Source organism: Nothoprocta perdicaria, unplaced genomic scaffold, assembly GCF_003342845.1.
Source record: "Nothoprocta perdicaria isolate Ctin4 unplaced genomic scaffold, notPer1 scaffold_187, whole genome shotgun sequence".
In the NCBI taxonomy this organism is placed as follows: domain Eukaryota; kingdom Metazoa; phylum Chordata; class Aves; order Tinamiformes; family Tinamidae; genus Nothoprocta; species Nothoprocta perdicaria.
In genome coordinates this window covers 1,042,758-1,057,868 of record NW_020455060.1, presented here as the reverse complement: position 1 = coordinate 1,057,868, position 15,111 = coordinate 1,042,758, and the positions used below count along the sequence as shown (strand labels likewise).

The following is a 15,111-nucleotide window of genomic DNA, read 5'->3' as shown; positions in this document are numbered from 1 at the left end:
GGGGGGGGGGGGGGGGGGGGGAACGCGTAGGGCTCCCTCCGTGGGATGGGATGGGATGGGATGGGATGGGATGGGATGGGATCCGATCCGATCCGATCCGATCCGATCCGAACGGGATGGGCTCGGGTCGGGGTCCCGGTCCCGGTCCCTTCCCAGATGGACACTCACAGCACCTTGCCCACAGTGGGGACTGGGGGCTCCATGTGCACCAGGGGGTCTGTGGGTCCCCGCGTGGGGCAGTGCCGGGCTCAGGGGGCAGAGCTGCCTCCGATGAATTGATGAATTAAGGGGATTAATGTGGCTGGGTTCAGCCTGGATGGTGGGGGGCCACGGCCACCACCACGGTGGGGACAACCAGGTCCCCCAGCCCTGCGCTCACTCTCCGCAACCCACCCGTGTGCCCGGCCAGCCTGCCCAGCAGGGTGCCCAGACCCCCGGCAGCCTGGGCCAGGACCCCCAGGCCTGGGGACCCTTAGAGTGTGTGGTGGGCACAGTGCAGGGCTGGGGACACCGGGACACTGCCACCCATGCCGCCAATGAAAGGGAGAGTCCAGGGCTGCTGGATGCCCTAGGGGATTAAGGCAGAGACCTCGCTGGGAGGAGAGGCGTGGGGAGCCAAGATTATCTCCATCTGCCTAATGCGGCGTCACTTGCACATCCCCGAGTGCCTGGCGCTGCAGCCTCGCTGCAAGGACTGCAAGCTGGGAGCTGGCGCCTCCACATCCCAGCCAGGGCCTCGGGATGTGTCGGATGGAGGAGCCCGGGTGCGGGCGGCTCCGGCTGCAGCGAGTGCCCGGGGGCTGCAGGAGCAGCAGCGGGAGCCACCGCTGCCCTGGGAGGCAGAGTTGGAGGGTCGAGCGGGTCCGGCACCATCCCGACCTGCACGCGCATCCACATCCACCCCCAAGCCTCCTGCCGCACTGGCGCCCGGTTTTCCTTTCCCAGGCCTCGCTGCCTCCTGCATTTGCCTTATTGCCATTTCCATAGCCAGTTAGTTGGGCTGCTCCCTTCCCCTGCTTTGCATCCAGGGAAACCGAGGCAGGACGGGTGCCAAGCGCCCTGTTCGCAGCCGGGTAGAGCTCACCCCCCGCGGGAGGATTCCCGAGCATCCCACCGTGCTTGTCACCCGGGACGTGGCCGTGGGGACGCGGAGCCGCCTCGTGCTGGACCTCGTGTCGCCCGGAGCTGCCAGCCTCACCTGACGCCGTCACGGCATCGTGGTGCTGAGCACGACAGCGCCGTCAGCAGCGATTAACGTCACCCGCCGGGGCAGGATCCGCGGGACCACGGAGCGGCCGCACTTGGAAAACGGGACCCGTGTCTGTCGTGCACTGGGTCCCATCCAGCCCCTGATGCTGCGGGATGGAGCTGTCCCGCTGCCCGCACCCCTTGGCAAGGGGAATGTGGGGACACTCAGATCGCGCCTGTCCCAGGAACAGGCAGAGAGCTGGAAAATCCATGTGGAAAAGGTGCTCCTGCTCCGCCGTGCGCTGCCCTTGGCTCACACTCGACCGGCTTTAATCTCAGCTCAGAGAGATGCCGCTGTTTGACTTGCCTCAAATACCGACACCGCTCAGAGCAAACAACCGGACAAGATAGATTGTGAAACGCGGCCGGGGCGCCAGCTCGCAGCTCCCGGCCCCTTCCCGCTACCTGAACCTCCCTGCCAGGGAGCCGCTTGCAGCAGGGAGAGGTGGAAGCTGCGTCTGGCCGCCCTGCGGCTCCCCGGCTCCGATAGCGCCGGGCGGCCGACAGCGGCTGCCCTTGGCTGGAGCGGGAGCCGCGGCACAGCGCGAGTCGGGGAGACGTCAAGGCCGTGCGGGCCGGCACTGATTGTGGCTGCCGGCCCGCGGAGGAGAGCTCCTGGACCTGCCGCCGGATTCATCCTCCTCTGGAAGTGCCGGGATCCAGGGCAATCCCGCTGGGTGCAGCCGGCCACGCTCCCCCTGCCCGCAGCAGGGCCACGTCCCCCCTCCCGGGCTGGCAGGGAAGCGCGGAGCCGCCTGATCCTCAGTCTGTTTATTGGCATCGCGGGCCCCTGGGCGCTGTGTGCGCTGAGACCGCCCGAACTCGCCGCAGGCCCCGCCGCTGCGTGAAACGGGAGTGAAGAAGATCCCACCCAAAGTGGCAGGAGCCCCAAGGAGGCCTGTGGATGTGGAGCACCGTCCTCATCCTGCATTTAGGGACTGCTGGAGCCTATATGGGACATGCTCTGCAGCAGCATCGACTGTCCCTGTGGTTCCCAGTGCCACGGCTGCCGGGGACCGGGTTGGGACTTTTCCCTCCGGAGAGGTTACAGCGAGCGGAGCTGGGAGCCGGGGCTGCCGGCCCCATCCCGCGTCCCCGCTGCCCCGGCCCTCCCTGCACACAGTCCAGCCCCGGAAGCTCTGCCCAAAAGAAGGAGCTGGCTTCATCCTCAGCAGAGTCGCTCCTCGTTTTGCTCCGTGCACCACCGAGAAAGCCAAGAGCACCCGCGGAGCCCCGGCACGGCGCCCATCGCCCTCCTGGCCGTGCCAGCCTGTCCGTCCCCGCTCGCTCCTTCTCCGTCTCTCCGGGGTGTCCTGGGCGCACGGGGGCGTCAGACGAAGGAGGAGAAGCCGGCGATGGGCGCGCGGGAGGCGGGCGCCAGGCTGCTGGGCGGGCGGTACAGGGTGCCGGGCTGGCTGGGCGGGTTGGCGGGGGTCTGCGGGGTGGGAGTCCGGCTGCCCCCCGGGCGGAACAGGCTGCCCTGCTGCGCGGCGGCGCCGGTGGCCAGCGGCCCGTGCTCGGGCTCGCCCGCCTCGCTCTCCGTGTAGCTGTAGGCCTGCGCGCGCGACAGCCCCTTCTGCTGCCGCCGCCACGAGTTGTAGTACGTGGGGTCGCTGATGTAGTGGTTGACGAAGGAGTGGCCCTTCTGCGGGCCCGCGTCCACCTCGTACTCGCTGTCGCTTCCCTGCGGGCAGGGGAAGGCGGTGAGCGCGCGGCCACCGACACGCAGGGCAGCTTGCACCCGTGCAATGGGGCGAGCTTGCACTCAAAAGTGATGGAGCAAGCCCTGGAGATCAGCTTGGACCTCAAGCCATGGGGGCACTGCAAGGAATGGGGCAAGCTTGCACTCGAAATAGGGTGAGTTTGCACCCAAGTGATGGAGCAAGCTTACCACCAAGCCATGGGGGCAGCTTGGACACCGAGCCCCGGAGCAAGCTTACACCCAAGCAAAGGGGCGAGCTTGCAGCCCAAAGCAAAGGCTCGTGCCTGGGTGCCCCTGCCCGCGCGGCCGCCCTGCTCTCCCCGCACTCGCTGTCACCGAATTCAGCTGTGCACAAAGGGCCCTTTGAGGGGCACGGTGGCCACCAGCCCAGCCAGGCGGTCCCAGTGTCCAGCTCCTGCTGTCCAGCTCTTCACAGCTCCTCCAAGGCACTTGAGCCCTGAGAAGGGCAGCCCAAAGGAGCAGGACACCCCGTGGCAGGGCCAGCACAGCAAGGGAGCCCACGTCCCTCCACCCAGGAAGATGCTCCTGCATCTGTCCTCGTGCGGAGGCCAGGGAGCATCTTCCCAGAGCCACAACCGCTGCTTTTTCCCAGCAAAGACCACAGTGCCATGTCTGCTGCCTCCGAGCGGGACGAGCTCATCCCGAAGCTGCTCCTCCGCGCCGGGCGGGAGGCTCGGAGGGGCGTTCGGGGGTACCTGAGAGTCGGACACCTCGGAGGGCTTCTCCGTCAGGCTGCTGCTCTCGGCGGGGATGAGGTCGTTGTACTTGGTCACGTCCTCGTCCGAGTAGTGCAGGCTGCCGGGGCTGGGCCGCGGCGGGGACCTCGGTGGGACGCAGATGCTCTGGTCACTCTCGGCCCCATGACAGTCCCTGGACCCCCCAGCGCCAGCCCAGACCCCTCACCATCCCTTTAGCCGTTGGGGACAGGGCTAGTGCCAGGGGCTGCAGCAGAGGCAGGAGGACACAGAGGTCCCTGTGCGGGTGGCAGTTGCCCGGGGGTAGCAGGACCCTATTGAGCAGCAGGACGCTGGGCTACGGCAGGTCCCCAGGGGACCCCTGAGGGACGGCAGGTCCCCGGGGTGGCAGGGGTCCCTACCGGGTGTAGATGCCATTCTTGCGGCAGAAGGAGTTCTTGACGGAGAGGCGCCGGTTGTTGAGCTCCAGCGCGGGGAAGCTGCCCTCGTCCAGGCTCAGCATCTCGCCGTGGCCCAGGGCGTTCGCCTTGGCGCCGTTCCCTGCGGGGCCGCCGGGCTGAGCGCACCCGAGAGCACCCGAGCCCTCTGCCCGCCCCAGCTCCCACCAACCCATCCCAGAGGCAGCCCGGAGCCGTCCCGGAGCAGAGCCCACAGCAGCTCAGCCCGACCCGCAGCCTCCGCCCCAGCTCCCGCCTCCCTGGCCCTGTTTATTCAACGAGGAGGCCTGGATTTTCCCCACAATTTGAGCCCTTGATGCAGCTAAGAAAACAGAGCTGTGTTTGGCTAATCCCGGTGACCTCTGCGAGACAAGCCGGCATTTAATCCCAGCCGGAGCCGCGGCCGCTGCGCTTCCCGCCGTGCTCACCCGAGTCCGACTTCTTGGCGTACTTCTTGCTCTGCCCACGAATGATGAGCACGAAGACGAGCAGCAGGATGAAGATGAGCCCCACGAGGGCGATGACCACCAGGAACCACCACTCCTCGTAGAAGGGGTTGGCTTTCTGGGCTGCACACAGCGCAGCGGGTCAAAGGGACACCGAACCACATGGAGCAACTGGTTAGACTGGGGTGAGGTTACTGGAATGGGGTGGGGACACTGGGGGGCTATGCATGGTGCTGCCAGAGCCAAGCAAGGTCACCGGGAAGGGGTTCTGTAGTAACCGTGGGGTGAAAGCCACGTGTCCCCCCACCTTGGGGACATCCGGGGACACCGTCCCCGCCGGGGGCTACCTGACACGGCGGGGGAGGGCGAGCTGGGGGTGCCGTAGCCGTAGTCGTTGACGGCGATGACGCGGAAGTCGTAGCTGACGCCCTGCTTGAGGATGTCCATGCTGAAGGTGTAGGAGGTCACCTCCTTGGGGATGTCCTTGATGAGGATGTCCCAGAGCCCCTCGTCTGGAAGAGGGCGGCAGGCTGGGAGCCGCGGCGGGGACAGCGACTCTGCTCCCGCTGCACATGGGCACCGGGAATGCGGAGCGGGAGGCGGGAACGCGGGGCGGGCAGCGGGAACGCGGCACGGGTACCTGACGGCCGGGCCTCGATGACGTATCTGGTGATGGGCCCCTTGCCGGGGTCCCCGCTTGACCAGTGGATGGTGATGGCCGAGCCGTAGCGGGAGATGAAAGGCTCGCCGGGGGGGCCGGGGGCACCTGGGGACGCGATGCACAGTCAGTGCCGTGGGGACAGGGCTGCTGCCATGGTGGGGACTGTCCCATCCCACCCCATCCCATCGCATCCCATCCCATCGCATCCCATCCCATTGCATCCCACCCCATCCCATCCCCGGAGCCGCGGTGCTGCGTGGCGGCCGCCCCTACCTTCCCCGGGCCCCGTGGTGACGTTGGCCTCGATGTCGGGCCCGTAGACGAAGGTTCTGGCCCGGATGCGGAAGCGGTAGGTGACCCCCTCGGCCAGGTCCTTCACCTTCATCCACAGCGGGCTGCTGCCCTTCACGTCCACGGTCACGATCTTGCTGACGCCTGCGGGCGGCGGCGCTGAGCCGGGCGCGGGGCACGCGGGGTCCCTCTCCCCGCGCCCGGCCGCGTCCTCACCATCCACGGGCGAGCAGGGCTCGTAGACCAGCCGGTAGCCCTCGAGGAGCCCGTTGGGCAGCGGCGGCGGCTCCCAGGACACGTTCACCGACGTCGTGGTCAGCTCGCTGAAGCGGATGGAGCCGGGGGCGCTGGGGGCTGCGAGGGGACAGGGCCAAGGGGCTGCCTTGGGGGACGCGCCGGGCACAGAGCTGGCCTGCGGCTCGTGTCCTACCCAGGCACTGTGTGATCCAGAGGGATAGCACCCCGGAACTCTCGGCAACCGGGAAAGGGAGAGGAGGAAGAGGAGGAAGAGGAGGAGGAGGGTGGGAGGTGCTGGGGAGCAACCCATCGACCTCCCTGCCACACAGGGCACCAGGCTGAGCAGCAACTCAGGGAAAACCCAGGCCCCTTCCAGCAAAAGCAGCGGAGGAGGGAGCCGCGGGTACCACTCGGCACCGCGTCATCCCCGCGTGAGGCCCACGAGCATCACGGGGCCACGCTCGCCGCAAGCAGCACGCGGGAGGCTTGGCACGGTACACCAGGATTCACCCCTGTGCTCGACGCTGTAAACGGGGGGTCCTGCTAACAGCACCAAGGCAAGGAGCTTGCCCGGTCTCAGCCAGCAAGCTGCAAACCCTTGGGGACCGGTCTCTGGACCTGCGGAGCAGCCCGGGCTCACCTGCCTGCAGCGTCCGCGCCGGCACGGCGGCGCTGCGGGGCCCGTCGCCGGCGGCGTTGAAGGCGGCCACGCTGACCCAGTACACGGTGTAGCCCGTGAGGTTCTTCAGCTTCACGCCGCCCTCGGGCAGGAAGAGCGTCTTCACCCGCGCGCTCTCGTTCTGCCGCTGCGCCTCCCAGAAGTGGATCTGCGGGGATGGGGGATGAGCCCCGCGCTCGCTGCGCTCAAACGCTCCCCGCCGAATCCCTGCCCCGCCAGCAGTGTCCCGCTTCATCCCTCTGCATCCCTGCTCCTGCAGCTCCCCGCTGCATCCCCGCCACAGCAGCACCCCCGCTGCATCCCCGCATCCCGGCTGCATTCCCTGCCACGTCCAAGGACCAGCTGCGCCCTCTGCCGCCCTGCGGGTGCTCGCATGTAGCCTGGGACCAGCGCGAGCTCCCCGGCATCTCTCCAGAGCACCCAGCATCCCTGCAAGTGCACCCAGAATCCCCTCAGAGCACCCAGCATCCTTGGGAATGCACCCAGAACCACCCCTGAGCACTCAGCATCCCTGCAGTACCTGGCACTTCCCAGGAACCCAGAGACCTCCAGCATCCCCTCCCCAAAGTCCCCAACACCCTCCAGGGCAGCTGGCTCCTTGGCGAGGGCCGCGGTACCTTGTAGCCCTGGATGTCACCGTTCTGGCTCTCGGGGGGCGGCGGGTCCCAGGTGACGTCCAGCTGGGTGGCCGTGACCGCCTGCACCGCCACGTTCTGCGGTGCCGCGGTGGGCACTGCGCGGGCGCAGGGCAAAGTGTGGGCGCCCGCCGGTGCTCCCGCTGCCCCCGGGGCAGGGAGCAGGGGGGATACAGCCGGGGGTCCCTCTCCCGCACCAGCCGCTCACCCGCTTCGCCCACGAAGACCTCCTGGGGGGCGCTGGGGGGGCCCTCGCCCGCGGCGTTGTACACGCTCAGGCGGATCTCGTAGCGCCGGTGCTTGCTCAGGTCTGCAGAGGGGGACGGCGTGAGCGGCCGCGCCGTCCCCAGGGCCACAAGGAGGGGACAGAAGGGCGGGAGGCCACGTGTGGACAGCGGCCACTTACTGTGCAGCTCGTACTGGGTGAGCGAGACCTCGCTGAGGTTGTGCACGGCGTAGACGGCTGGCGCGAGGAGGCGAGAGCCCCTTAGTGCTGCGCACACGGGTGCCCTCGCGCCCAAACTGCCCCCAGCAGGGCCAGCCCGCCCATGGGGGCACAGGCAGGGTCTGCGCACACAGCTCTTGGCATGGGGCATTTCAGAGCAGTAGATGGGGTGAAGTCCCATGCTGGCGTTCGCATGCAAGTGCCCACGTGATGTGCATGCACATATGGGCATTAGAATGGGATTTGCATGCAAGCACCTGTGTGATGTGCACATATATGTGCATGCACACAGAGTAATTTGTGTGGAATTTGCATGCTGTGTTGCATGCTAACATCTGCATACTGTGCATATACACACAGGCATTCACATGGGATTTAATGCCGTGTATGTGTGCAATTACACATAAGATGTGCACATGCATGCATGCATACAGGGGTGTTTGCATGAGATTTCCATGCTGTATTGCACGCACACAGCCCCACACACATGGTGCACGCACACGTATGGTGCACGCACACGTATGGTGCACGCACACGTATGGTGCACGCACACGTATGGTGCACGCACACACATTTACATGGGATGTGCATGCAAGCAGCTAGTGCCGGGGGCACACGGGATGCACAGCGGGGCCGCCCGCACTCACGCGTGAGCTCGGCCCACGTGGCGCCCGGGTTGCCGATGCCGCGCAGGGTGAAGCCGCGCAGCCCGTCGTAGAGCAGCTCGCGGTAGCGCAGGCGGAAGCCCAGCAGGATCCCGTTGATCTTGTCCTCGGCCGGCGGCTGCAGCGAGGGGACAGTGAGGGGTGTCCGAGCTGGCACCCAGCACCTCGGAGAGCCCTGGAGGTCCCACAGAGACGGTACCTGCCAGCGGATGAGCACCGACGTGGTGGTGTGCGGCGTGACGGAGAGGATGGTGGGCGCTTCCTCGGGGGCTGGGGGTGCAAAGGGGCAGTGAGGCACCGGACACCCCCTCCCCAAGCTGCAGTTTTGCTCCCGGGTGGCGTCTCGAGCCCTCCGGGCACTGACCGGCCTGCAGGGTGGTGAGTGACTCCGACTCCTCGCTGTAGTCGCTGTCGCCGATGTCATTTGTCGCCTTCACGCGGAACTTGTAGGAGGTGAAGGGCTTCAGCCTGCGCGGCGGGGAGCACGACAGGGCCGGCATCAGCCCCCACCATCACCCGGGGATGTCACCCGGTTGCTCTGCACCGATTGTGCATGGACAAAACGGGGCCGGAGACCAGGGCGCAGGGCAATTGCCCAAACTCCAGGCATAGAGCAGCCTCACATCCAAGTGGGATCTCATCCGGGGGATGCCCAGCTCGGCACGGCCCTGTCCGGGTGCGGCGCTCCCGTTCCCACATCCCCGTCTCACCTGTCCACCAGGAAGGCGGTGGCGTTGGGGCCGGCGGCGCGCGGGGCCCAGGCGCCGTGGGGCAGCTCGCGGCTCTGCACCGTGTAGTAGCGCACGGGGGAGAGCCCGTCACTGCCCGGCTCCCAGGAGAGCCGCACGCTCCGCGCTGCCACGTCCTCCTGCCGCGCCAGCGGCTTCCCGGGCGCCTGCGGCCGCTCTGCGCGGGACGGGAGGGGGTGGCACGGTGGGCACAGGGACAGCCCGCCCCGCGTGCCGCGTCGCCCCGCTCCGCGCCCTCACCTCTCTTCTCGGTGGTGACCACGAGCGCCTCGGCCGCCTGGCCCCAGCCCTTGCGGGTCTGCGCCGCGACGCGGAACACGTAGGCGGCCTCGGGCAGGAGGTCGGTGGCCGTGTAGTGCCGGGCGCTGGGCTCGAGCAGCTCTCCCGCGCCGGTACCCGCAGCGCTCGTGTTGAGCCGGTGCGTGACCTGGTAGGCTGTGGGAAAGGCAGACATGGGGCATCCCCAGTGCCCGGGGCAGCCCTGGGAGCGGCTCTCCCTGCTCCCCGTCCCTGCGGAGCATCCCGGCTGCGCACCTACCCAGGATGATGCCGTTGGGCGCCGCGGGCGGCTGCCACACCAGCCGCACCGACGTTGTCCTCACCTCGGGGAAGAGGATGCCCACGGGGGGGCCGGGCACTGCAGGGCACAGAGATAGGGGTTCACTAGGACCAGCACCGCCAGGACAGAGCGGTGACCCCAGGGAGGCGGCTGGAAAGCCAGGACACCCGGAGAGCCCTGGAGAGCCAGGGACCTCCCTGCTGCAGGCACCCACCGTCATCCAGCGTCCTCTCGAGGACGGGCGGGTGGCTGGGCGCGCCGTCGCCCATCCTGGTGAAGGCCAGCACGCGCACCTCGTAGAGCGTGTACTTGCGCAGCCCGGCGAGCTGGGCGCTGCGCGACGCGTTGCCCTCCACCAGCCAGAAGCGAGCTGGCGCCTCGGCCTCCTGCTCCTGGTACACGACCTGCAGGCAGCGCGCCCGTGGGACACCGCGCTCCGCGGCACGGGCGCCGGCACGGGCGCGGGGCGGCCGCCCACCTTGTAGCCCAGCAACAGCCCGTTGCAGTCGGCCTCGGGGATGTCACTCCAGCGTACCAGCAAGCTGCTGGATGTGGTGGCCAGCACGGACACATTGGAGGGGCCCGAGGATGGCACTGGGGACGAGAGCACAGCTCAGTGCTGGTACCACGGGAATGCAGTGCCACGGGAATGCAGCACCACACGGATGGGGATGCAGTGGTACCTGACTCCCGTGTGCGCCCCACCACCAAGGGGCTCCAGGGCCCAGCGCCGATGGCGTTGAAGGCCTGGACCTGCATGCGGTACTCGGTCCACTCCTCCAGGTCCTCGATGGTGAACTCGCGCTCGACGCGGTCGGGGATGGTGTGCAGCAGCGGCTGCCCACGCCCGTCCGCCCGCGCGTACCGGATGCGGTAGCCCACCGAGTCGGGGTTGCCGTTGTACTCCTGCTCGGGTAGCGGCTGCCAACCCGTGGGAAAGTGGCACCGTCAGCCCTGGGAACCATCCTGAATCCTCCCGGGCTCCGTCCTCCCCTCAGCTTCCCCAGAGCTGCCGGGCAGGAACAGCTCCGCTCCCTCTAATCCAGCCGGCCCCGGAGAGCCGCGCGCTGCCCTGGGGAGCCCATGCACGGTGCCCAGTGTGCAGCCCCGTGCCCAGTCCTGACGTGTCCTGTGCACACGTGAGCCCATGCATAGTGCAGGGCAGTGAGCCCATGCACAGTGCTCAGCATGCACCCCTGTGCACGGTGCCCTGGGGAGCCCTGTGCATGGTGCCCGAGCGAGCCCCATGCACTGCCACAATGAGCCCATGCACAGCACCCAATGTGCAACCCTGTGCCCAGCCCCAGGGAGCCCTGGAAGCAGCCGTGGTGACCCCATGCACAGCACCCAAACGTGTAGCCTCATGCACACGCAACACACGCGTGCAGCCCTGTGCACATGCAACACCCACACATGCAACCTCATGCACACGCAACACCCATGTGTGTAGCCCCAGCACCCCTCACCATCCAGCGCAGCCACAGGCTGGTCTCGCTGGCCGTGCGCAGGGTGACGTTGGCGGGCGCCACATCGGGCGGCGCCTGCAGGGTCTGGATCCTGCGGGAGGGCAGGCTGGGCGGGCTGGTGCCCACGATGTTCACCTGCCGCATGCGGAAGCTGCGGAGAGGGCAAAGAAGAGCCGGGGTCAGGGGCAACAAAAAGCCCGTCGCGTCCCCGCGGCGGCCACTCGCCTGTAGTGGGTGTAGGGGCGCAGGTCGGGCACCTCCATGGAGCGCGCGTCGGGCTCGCCGGCCAGCTGGTGCACGAGGTGCCAGGGGCCGCCGTCGGGGGCCTGTCCCACCTGCGCGGGGCAGCGGGCTGAGCGGGACCCCGCGCGCGCCACCCATGCCCGCACCGCCCCGTACCTGCGCCTCCACGCGCCAGCCCGAGATGGACGTCTTGCCGTCATAGCCCGGGCGGAACTGCAGCGTGACCGAGCGCGGGCCGATGTTGGAGATGCCCAGGTTGGTGGGCGCGCCGGGGAGCTCTGCGGGGACACGGCGGGCGAGGGTGGTGGCAACGGCAGGGGGGCCCCGCGGCAGCGCGGCCCTGCAGCGCGCGCTCACCTGGGGGCACCCCCGAGGAGATGGTGGAGGAGGAGAGTTGTCCTTGTCCCTTGGAGGTCATGGCGGCCACCTCGATGGTGTAGGTGGTGAGGGCGGTGAGGCCGGTGACGCGGTACTCCAGGGTGACGTTGGGCAGGTAGTGCGTCACCCGCGTGTTGGTGCGGTTGTACTCCTCCCAGGATATGCGGTAGCCTGCGATGCAACCCCATGGCATCAAGCGGTGGCAAGGGGGACACCAGGAGACCCGACAACCCATGGGACACCCCAGCACCCATGAGGAGACCTGTCTCACCCGTGAGACCACCCTGGGAATCACCCACCCACAGGACACCACAGGACCCGTCTCACCCGTGAGGACACCGTTCCTCTCCGCCGGCTCCTTCCAGCTGACCCGCAACGACGTGTCCAGGATGTCACCGAAGCTGAGGTGGCCCACGGGGCCCGGCACTGGCGGAGGGAGAGCGCGGGTGAGCGGCGCCGCGGGGCCGGGGCCGGTGCCGGCGGGCAGGGCGTCCCCGTACCGTCCTCGTGCGTGCGCACCAGCTGGGGCGGGCTGCGCGGGCCGTCGCCCGGCGTGGTGAAGCACAGCGCCGACGTCAGGTACTCGGCGAACTTCTTGAGCCCGGCCACGTAGCCCACGTGCGCGCGGGCCTGGAAATCCGGCCGCACCGTCACCACCGTGGCCTCGTCCTCGCGCTCCGGCTCCCACGCGATGAGCTGCGGGCACCGGGCGCCCATGAGGCCCCACGGCACCCCGGCACCCCGCGTCGCCAAACGGGCATCCCCGTGCATTCTGGTGCCAGCACGCGAGAGAGCCCACAGCAACTTAATTAAGCTCTAATTAGGCCCTAAAAATACTAATCAGAAATCCTAAAGTGGCGTTTAATAAGAGCGCTAAATATCCTGCTCGCTCCGGTTATCTCGCTCAGCGGCAATTAAGTTCCCCAACTTCTTTGGAGTGGATTAAGAAACAAGTTTAATGTTTTAATTCAATTTAATTAACGTAAATTTGAATTAATTGCGATTTGCAAATTAATTACAGAGCGCGGGAGGCACGGAGGCCATGCAAGTGTTAAAACTCAGTAAATATTATTTTAACACTCGGGCTGGAAGCTATCAAAATAGCCGGGGGATCCTGAACTGAGAAACGAGGCCGGTTCGCAGGGCCCCTCACCTTGTAGCCCTGGTTGATGCCGTTGATGAACTGGGGGCTGGGGGGGGTCCAGGTGAAGCGGATGGTGGTGGAGTTGGTGGCCTCAGCTTGCACATTGCCCGGGGGCACCGTTGGCACTGCCAGGACATGGACAAGCTCTCGGTGGCTCTGGCCCCAAGTTGGGGCGATGCCCATGGTTGAGCCCACCTTGCCCTTGGGATCCACAGCCCGTGGCTGGTCCCAACGGGGGCCCTGGACCTATCCCACATGGAGCATCCCTGTCCCCATGCAGCCATCCCACACGGAGCATCCCTGTCCCCATATACCCATCCCTCCATGGTGCCCCTGTCCCCATGCACCCCTCTCTTCCATGCCCCCTGCCCAACACTGCCCACTTAGGCAGTGCCAAGCCCTGGCGAGGGGTCTCCGTCCCCACATACCTCCCTGCAGCGTCCACTCGGTCACCTTCATGCTGTAGACGCCCAGGCCGGCACTGTTGTAGGCGGCCACCTCGATCTCGTAGTTGGTCCAGATGATGAGATCCTCCAGCAGCAGGTTGTTGACCTCGGCGCTGGTGATGTTCTTGAACTGGTAGCCCACGGGCAGGCCGGCCAGGCAGTAGCTGGGCGCGAGGGGCCGTCAGCAGGGCCGGCGTCCCCGCGGCGCCCCGCCACGCTCACCGACCGCTCACCGGATCACGTAGCCCTTGAGGACGCCGTTCTGGTGGCTCTCCGGCGGCGGCTGCCACTGGATCATGATGGAATGGTTGGTGCGGCCGCTGGCGATGACGTTCTGCGGCGGCGCCGAGGGCGGCTCCTCGGGCAGGGACACCCTGCGACGGGGTGGGAGGAGGGTCAGGAACCCGGGGCCACCAACGCGCCCCGTCCCCGGCCACCTCTCACCTCTCCGTGTCCTTGCTGAACTGGCCCTTGCCCACGTCGTTCACGGCGCACAGGCGGAACTGGTAGGAGCGGGCGGGCACCAAGCCCCTCACGGCCACCGAGGTCAGCACGGGGTCCACGCTGGCCAGCAGCACCGTCCAGGGCGCGTCTGGGCAGGGGACAGCGGGACAGCGCCGTGGGGGACCGGGCTGGCTGGACACCTGGGACCTTTACCCCGCAGAAGCTCTAGGGAAGAGCTGGGCGTCCCCCAGCCCTCCGGAGCCTCCTGTCCCCTTTCTGACCTTGCTGCCATCATGTCCCTCTTCACTGCCCATCACTTTGTGTTCCCCCCAGCCCTGGTGTTCCCCTCTCCTGATGAGCTGAAGGTGGGGACAGCGAGCACCCATGTCCCCCAGGAGCCCCATCTTACTGTTCTCGGAGACCTCCACGACGTAGCGGAGCAGGGGGCTGTTGCCGTCGAAGGGCTTGGCCCAGGTCAGGTTGATGGCCCGTTTCTCCAGGGGGCTCAGGGTGGCCACGGGGCTCTCCGGAGCGTGGGGGAGCTGCCTGGAGCGGGGCAGGGGGACAGGGCCATCAGGGTGGGGGGGCTCCCGGGTGGCTGGGGCCGGGCGGCGGGGACGCTCACCGGACACGGAGGTGGGCGCTGCGCGAGTCGTTGCCGCCGGCCGAGAGCACCTTGCAGGTGTAGGTGCCGATGTCGCCCGACCAGGTCTGCGAGATGTGCAGCGTCCCGGCCTCGTCCAGGCGCAGCCGCCCGGCCCCGTCCGCGCTCAGCGGCGCCCCGTCCTTCTCCCACACGTGCCTGCGTCAGGAAGGTGCAAGGAGGGGTCGCGCCAGCCCGGGGGGCCCAGGCGTCCTGCGCGGCGGGAGCCGGCGTGCAGGGCACCAGGTGGCACTGCGGGAGCGCCGCGCTGCAGCCGCGCCGGGGACCGCGCGGTGGCGGTGGCGGCAGTGGCATCCGCGGCCCCCGGCTGCTCCGCCAGCCGCCGCGACCCGGCTCACCCACCTGATGGCCACACTGGGGTCATGGGTGACCCCGCAGCTCATGAAGGCCTTGGTGCCCTTGATGACGCTCTGGTCCTGCGGCGGGTCCGTGATCCGTGTCCTTGCTGCGGGAGGGACAAGGGAGACCCCAGCATTACCCGGCATGCTCACACAGCAGCGGGAAGTGACAGAGCCCGCGGGGATGGAGCTGACAGTGGGACGTGGGACAGAATTACACGGGATGGCTGAAGCACCTCTCCAAATTGGCCAACCAAGTGCCCGTGCCCGTCCTGGGTGTCCCCAGGAAACCGCAGTGTGGCTGGATCCATCCCACACCATGCACATGCATGGAGCAGGGTCCATCCCGCACTGTGCACACAGATGGAGCAGGGTCCATCCCACACCGTGTGCATGCATGGAGCAGGGTCCATCCCACACCGTGCACACGGATAGACCAGGTTCCATCCCACTCCATACACGTGGAAAGAGCAGGGTCCATCCCATCCCATCCCACACACACGGGCAGGGCAGCGGCA

General features: G+C 67.7%; 1 protein-coding gene across 1 annotated transcript in view; it reads right to left on the bottom strand.

Annotated features, from left to right (window-relative positions):
- Nucleotides 1–2,578: 2,578 nt before the first annotated feature.
- The window catches only part of SDK2 (sidekick cell adhesion molecule 2), a 46,329-nt gene continuing 33,796 nt past the window's right edge, over nucleotides 2,579–15,111 (bottom strand). Inside the window, exons 12-45 of the mRNA XM_026036861.1 lie at nucleotides 14,598–14,700; nucleotides 14,217–14,393; nucleotides 14,001–14,137; nucleotides 13,592–13,739; nucleotides 13,381–13,521; nucleotides 13,130–13,311; nucleotides 12,711–12,826; nucleotides 12,058–12,253; nucleotides 11,885–11,983; nucleotides 11,537–11,728; nucleotides 11,336–11,457; nucleotides 11,162–11,271; nucleotides 10,937–11,087; nucleotides 10,154–10,391; nucleotides 9,949–10,064; nucleotides 9,685–9,874; nucleotides 9,450–9,548; nucleotides 9,152–9,346; nucleotides 8,873–9,068; nucleotides 8,527–8,630; nucleotides 8,362–8,432; nucleotides 8,145–8,280; nucleotides 7,459–7,515; nucleotides 7,261–7,362; nucleotides 7,035–7,150; nucleotides 6,379–6,565; nucleotides 5,718–5,855; nucleotides 5,484–5,645; nucleotides 5,190–5,315; nucleotides 4,897–5,061; nucleotides 4,532–4,672; nucleotides 4,068–4,206; nucleotides 3,667–3,793; nucleotides 2,579–2,932 (exon numbers count right to left, since the gene is read on the bottom strand). Coding sequence (XP_025892646.1) covers nucleotides 2,579–2,932; nucleotides 3,667–3,793; nucleotides 4,068–4,206; nucleotides 4,532–4,672; nucleotides 4,897–5,061; nucleotides 5,190–5,315; nucleotides 5,484–5,645; nucleotides 5,718–5,855; nucleotides 6,379–6,565; nucleotides 7,035–7,150; nucleotides 7,261–7,362; nucleotides 7,459–7,515; nucleotides 8,145–8,280; nucleotides 8,362–8,432; nucleotides 8,527–8,630; nucleotides 8,873–9,068; nucleotides 9,152–9,346; nucleotides 9,450–9,548; nucleotides 9,685–9,874; nucleotides 9,949–10,064; nucleotides 10,154–10,391; nucleotides 10,937–11,087; nucleotides 11,162–11,271; nucleotides 11,336–11,457; nucleotides 11,537–11,728; nucleotides 11,885–11,983; nucleotides 12,058–12,253; nucleotides 12,711–12,826; nucleotides 13,130–13,311; nucleotides 13,381–13,521; nucleotides 13,592–13,739; nucleotides 14,001–14,137; nucleotides 14,217–14,393; nucleotides 14,598–14,700 — 5,033 coding nt within the window. The remainder of the gene's footprint in view (nucleotides 2,933–3,666; nucleotides 3,794–4,067; nucleotides 4,207–4,531; nucleotides 4,673–4,896; nucleotides 5,062–5,189; nucleotides 5,316–5,483; nucleotides 5,646–5,717; nucleotides 5,856–6,378; nucleotides 6,566–7,034; nucleotides 7,151–7,260; nucleotides 7,363–7,458; nucleotides 7,516–8,144; nucleotides 8,281–8,361; nucleotides 8,433–8,526; nucleotides 8,631–8,872; nucleotides 9,069–9,151; nucleotides 9,347–9,449; nucleotides 9,549–9,684; nucleotides 9,875–9,948; nucleotides 10,065–10,153; nucleotides 10,392–10,936; nucleotides 11,088–11,161; nucleotides 11,272–11,335; nucleotides 11,458–11,536; nucleotides 11,729–11,884; nucleotides 11,984–12,057; nucleotides 12,254–12,710; nucleotides 12,827–13,129; nucleotides 13,312–13,380; nucleotides 13,522–13,591; nucleotides 13,740–14,000; nucleotides 14,138–14,216; nucleotides 14,394–14,597; nucleotides 14,701–15,111) is intronic.